The sequence below is a fragment of the Dromiciops gliroides genome, chromosome 5, assembly GCF_019393635.1.
Source record: "Dromiciops gliroides isolate mDroGli1 chromosome 5, mDroGli1.pri, whole genome shotgun sequence".
Taxonomy (NCBI): Eukaryota; Metazoa; Chordata; class Mammalia; order Microbiotheria; family Microbiotheriidae; genus Dromiciops; species Dromiciops gliroides.
Window position 1 is genome coordinate 103,606,265 of NC_057865.1, and position 6,000 is coordinate 103,612,264.

Below are 6,000 nucleotides of genomic sequence, written 5' to 3' on the forward strand. Positions count from 1 at the left end.
AAGAGAGCTCAGGAGGCAGAGCCAAGATGGCGGAGAAAAGGCAGTAAGTGCTCAGAGCCCCTGACACAATCACTCCAAAAAATTCCAAACATAGCCATAAGACAACCCCTGGAGCAGCAGAACCCACACAAGGGCTTACTAAGACCATTTTCCAGCCAAAGACAGCTTAGAAGTTCGGCAACAGGGGGCTGCTGTGCTGGGAGTGGAGACTAAACCCACAGTCATGCCAACACAGATCCAGCCCCAGGCAGGTTACACTAGAGAAATTTACCCCTGAGCCTCCGAATCAGCTGCAGTGCTGGCATCTTCTGGAACTAAGCTCACAGTCTGGTGAGGGCCAAACAGCTGGCCAGGGGGGAGAAAACAGGGGTGTCCATAGGAGCTAAGGAGGAACTCCATTGTCATACCCCAGCGGGAACCAGAAAGAAATCTTGAGTGGCAACTGCACAAGTTGGGGAGGGGCACAGGTGCCTCAGAGCTAACAAATACAGCAAACAAAATTTTGTTGCCTAGTTAATTAGCAAGTTGGCCTGGTGTAATTTACACACCAGAGCATATGCCAGGCAAGTGAAGAACCTGCCCCTCTTTACATCATACCACCTGGGACCCCCTGAAGCTCGGGACAGTGCAGCCTGGAAGCAGGGCCCCACTTTAAGGAGTTAAAAGTCAAGTAAAAGATGGGCAAGATGAGCAGGCAGAGAAAGTTGTGAACCATAGAAAGTTTCTTTAGTGACAAGGAAGATTGAGGTACACCCTCAGAAGAGGATAACAACATCAGGGCTCCTACATCCAAAGCTTCCAAAAAAAATATGAATTGGTCTCAGGCCACAGAGGCACTCAAAAAGGACTTTGAAGATAAAGTAAGAGAAGTAGAGGAAAAAATGGAAAGAGAAATGGGAATGATGCAGGAAAGTCATGAGAAAAAAAGTCAACAGCTTGAAAAGCCAAAAGGACAAGGAGATATAAAAGCTATCTGAAGAAAATAATTACCTAAGAATTAGGATTGAACAAATGGAAGCTAGTGACTTTATGGGAAACTAAGACACAATAAAGCAAATCCAAATTAATAAAATAAAAAAATAGAGGGCAATGTGAAATATCTTCTTGGAAAACTGCTGGGGCAGCTAGGTGGTGCAGTGGGTAAAGCACAGGCCCTGGATTCAGGAGGACCTAAGTTCAAATTCGGCCTCAGACACTTGATACTTACTAGCTGTGTGACCCTAGGCAAGTCACTTAACCCCAATTGCCTCACCAAAAAAGAAAGAAAGAAAGAAAGAAAGAAAGAAAGAAAGAAAGAAAGAAAGAAAGAAAGAAAGAAAGAAAGAAAGAAAGAAAGAAAGAAAGAAAGAAGGAAAAAATGCTGACCTGGAAAATAGGTCCAGGAGAGATCATTTGAAAATTAGTGGACTACCTGAAAACCATGATTAAAATAAGAGTTTAGACATCATCTTCCAAGTGACTGTCAGGGAAAATTTCCCTGATATTCTAGAAGCAGAAGGTAAAATAGAAATTGAAAGAATCCACCAATCACCTCATTCCTGAAAGAGATCCCAAAAGGAAAACTTCCAGGAATATTATAGACAAATTCCAGAGCTCCCAGGTCCAGGAGAAAATATTGCAAACAGCCAGAAAGAAACAATTCAAATACTTTGGAGCCATGGTCAGGATAGCACAGGATCTAGCAGCTTCTACATTAATATGTATATGATATATTAATATGATATTCTGGAAGGCAAAAGAAGTGGGATCACAACCAAAAATTATCTACCCACAAAAACTGAGTATAATATTTCAGGGGAAAAAATGGGACTTCAATGAAAAAGAAGATGTTCAGGCATTTGTAATGAAAAGACCTGAACTGAATAGAAAATTTAATTTTCAAATGCAAGACCCTAGAGAAGCATAAAAAGGTAAACAAGAAAAAGAAATGATGAGAGATGTTAAGAGGTTAAACTGTTTACATTCCTACATGGGAAGATGGTACATATAAATCATAAGAGCTTTCTGAGTATTAGGGCAGATGATAGGAATAAATTTAAATGGAGGCACCGGTAGGAATTGATTACAAAGGGATGATATCTGTAAATCTTTTTTTTTTATCTTTTTTGGTGTTTTTGTGGAGCAGTTGAGGTTGAATGGCATGCCTAGGGTCCCAGGGTGGGTGATTGTCTTGTGTCTGAGGCCGGATTTGGGCTCGGGTCTTCCTGGGTCCAGGGCAGGTACTTTGTCCTAGCTGCCCCATGATGATATCTTTAGGGTAAAATTAAAGGGGGAGAAGAATGCACTGGGGGAGGGGAAATAGGAGAGGCAGAATGGGGTAAAATCTCACACGAAAGAAGCAGGAAAGGGCTTATGGAGTGAGGGAGAGATGGGGGAGGATTGGGCAAGTGAATGAGCCTTACACTCATCAGAATTAGCTCAAAGACCTTAACCTCATCAGAGTTGGGTCCAGCTTGAAGGACCTCCCTTTTGGGGGAGGGAGAGTAAAAGTAGAAAAGGGAATGCTTGCTGAGGGGAATGTGTCTTGCAGGTCGGTGAGCTTCCAAGAGCAGACTGCAGAGAGGCTGCACAGCTGTTTCCTATGGACCCAAGGTGGTGAGTTAATAAAAACAAACACAGCTCTTTGAATTAGCTGAGCTGGAAGCAAGTTTGGGGATTGTGTCAGTCTTTGCTAAAGACAGGAAGCTTATCCATTTTTCTCTTTCCCTATTCCCTTGTCATTGGCTTAATTAATTTCACCTTTGCTGTGTATTTTATTCCCATTAATAAAACCTGATTTGTCTATGGAAAAGAGGCTGTTAATCTCCTTTCTTATTGGCCTGGGAGAAATAACTAAAAAAGTCAGTTTGGAAGAGAGGAAACTTTGGACCTAGAGGTCCCTCATTATTTTCTGAACCCCAACATTAAGGCGAGCTACCCAATTAGCTCTCCCCATATTAAATTTGGCCCCTACACCCCAAAAGGGGTCACAGAGATTCAGACACAAGTGAAAACAGCTGAACAACAACAAAGACTATATTGCTACTGAGATCTTTTCTAACTCTCAAATTCAGTGATTTTGTAATTTGTTATTATAAATATGATACTGACCCCTCACTATATAACAGTGGCATTTCTTACACTGAAATACTGGATAATCCCCATCTGCACGTGCTTTTATTCAGTGTAATAATAACCAGTCATGTTTCTGAGTGATTCAGTCTACCCTTCCACTCCTCTACCCTTCCACTCCTCAACCCTGGCTGTCTTGCAATCTCCCTCCTGCCACTGCATTGCTTTTCTTCACCTGACCCTTTTCTTCTTTGTACTTGACACAGGAATCTACCCTCTACATGGAACTGATTTCTCTTGGGGACACTAATAACTTTCCTCTATGTGACTCTAACCCTTCTGGTTCTGACACTGAATCCCACACCTATTTGCATCTTAGTAAAGAGCTGCTTGGATTTTTATACATCAAATAAATTTACAATACAAATCACCAAGAGGATGACAGATTTGGATATTAAGCTAAAGAGTAACAGTAAACCTGCTCTGAAGGAGCTAAGGTCAACTTCCTGAGGTCTGACACAAGATTGGTCCTAAAAGAAGTTGGATAATCTTTTTGTTGTTGTTGTTGGGGCAATTGGGGTTAAGTGACTTGCCCAGGGTCACACAGCTAGTAAGTGTTAAGTGTCTGAGGCCGGATTTGAACTCAGGTCCTCCTGACTCCAGGAGGTTGGATACTCTTTGGACAGTAGTTGTTCAGCCATTTCCAACTCTTCATGATACCATTTAGGATTTTCTTGGCAAAGATACTGGAATGCTTTGCAATTTCCTTCTCCAGTTCATTTTCCAGATGGAGAAACTGAATTAAGTGACTTGCCCAGGGTCACACAGCTAGTTGGCATCTGAGGCCAGGTTTAAATTCAAGAAAGGGAGTCATCCTGACTCCAGAGCCAGCTTTCTGTGCCACATAGCTGTCTGTTCCTTGACTGATGTCAAGGAAATTAAAGAGTAGCAGAGTTACAGAGCAACAGAGATCATAGATCAGCAGAGAGATTAGGAAGAGGTAGTGCTGACTGTCCTGCAACCATGTGATTGTGATAAGCATTAAGTTTATCCTGGGGCTTTCAGCGAATTGTTTCACTGGCCTATTTAACTGTATCAACTGGGGGAAGAGCAGGCAAGTGTCTTTGTCTGATTTCATGATCACAAACCTGACTTTCTCAAGAATATAGTAAATGGGATTTTGCTGATATTCTATCCCAACTTACATAACTTGATCATACTAGAAATTCTTTCTCCTGTTTGGACTAAGTAACTAACCACTTAAGCACCTACTTTGTTCCCTGCCTCAGTGTCCTCAGCTGCCAGTTATCCAAACAACTGTGTGACTCCAACCTTTCCAATTTCCTTGTTTGAAACTAGGAAACCTACTATTTATGTGGAACTGGATCCTCCCGTTTGTGGCACAAACCATTTTCCTTCATGTGACTCTCACCCCTCCTTTCTCAGTGTGACACAGAATCCTGCATCCATTTGCATCTTAGCAAAAAGCTGTTTGGTCTTCTGTCCATTAATTTAAAGTAACATCCCACATTGCTAACTCACTTGAAGACTGGTCTAGAGAACACTAACAGGTCTTCCTGGAAGGAAACCATGAAGGTTTCCTGACAACTCTTTAGCTCTGCCTATGCTCCCAAGGCAAGAATATAACCATTGGAGAAAACAGAAGATTACTACCAGAGAGAAGCAGCAAATATCTCCTTCTTCTGGTCCCAGGTCAGAGAAACTGTGGAAAAGCAGAGAGCTAGATAAGCAGATCCACAATCAGGGCTGGCAGTCCTTCTGGAAACATGACTAGTTTAACCCAAAGGGGGTTTGTGTTTGTGATGACAATTGAGTTAATTCTGGGTATTTGCTGTAATGGCTTCATCTGGTTAATGAATTGCATCAACTTGATCAAGAGCAAGAAAATGTCCTTGTCTGAATTTGTCATTACAAGCCTGGCCATCTCCAGGATTTGTTTGCTTTTGATAATCATAGCTGATATTTTTGTGTTGTGCTACAGCAATTTGGATGAAACAAGCATAACATTGCAAATAATTAATACAATGTGGACTTTTGCTAATTTTGTAAGTATCTGGCTGGCCACCTGCCTGAGTATCCTCTATTGCCTGAAGATTGCCAATCTCTCCCACCATGTCTTCCTCTGGTTCAAGGGCAGAGTTTCCCATGTGGTTCGATGGATTCTGCTGGCCTCTGTCCTCTTCTCTTTCTTCATTTCATTGACACTCATCAAAGATTTTAGTGTTTCTTGTATTTACAAACAAATGACACCCACAGCAAACTGCACAGAAGACATGAGGAAAAAGAAAAGTGCTAATTTTTTAAAGTATCTCCTTATTGCCCTCTGGATGGTCATCCCTTTTATTATGTCCTTAATTTCCCATATTCTAATCATCCACTCCCTGAGAAGACACACCCAACAGATGCAGAACAATGGCACTGGCTCCAGAGATCCAAGCACTGAGGCTCACACGAGGGCCACCAAAATCATCCTCTCCTTCCTCTTCCTCTTCACTGTGTATGTGGTTGCCTTTTTTATCATCATGTTTGGCTCTCTTCTGCCAGACACTAAATTGGCATGGATCACTGGGGAGATGTTTTTGGCTGTCCACCCTTTTGTACACTCAATAATCCTCATTTTTAGCAACAACAAGCTGAAACAGGCATTCCTGGGGATGTTTCAGATAAAGAAGTAGGGCACGAAGGGTAGAATCAGGTGACCCTGTAGCCCAAAGAGAAGAAAGAGCAAGCATTTATTAACCATCTGCCACGTTAGGCACTGTGTTAGGTACTTTATAAATATTTCATTTGATCCCTATTTTACGTCTAAGGAAATTGTGGCAGACAGAGGTTAATTGAACTTGCCCACAGGCATCCAGTTGATAAGTGTCTGAGGCTGTATTTAAACTCAGGTCTTCTTAACTCCAGAGCTCTATCCACTGTGCCATC

General features: G+C 42.0%; 1 protein-coding gene across 1 annotated transcript; it reads left to right on the forward strand.

The window, feature by feature from the left end:
• The first annotated feature begins 4,838 nt into the window (after positions 1 to 4,838).
• LOC122728786 (taste receptor type 2 member 3-like) lies at positions 4,839 to 5,762 on the forward strand. The gene has a single exon (XM_043967557.1). It carries the CDS (start codon positions 4,839 to 4,841, stop codon positions 5,745 to 5,747), a length of 909 nt encoding a protein of 302 aa, XP_043823492.1. The 3' UTR covers positions 5,748 to 5,762.
• The last annotated feature ends 238 nt before the right edge of the window (positions 5,763 to 6,000 follow it).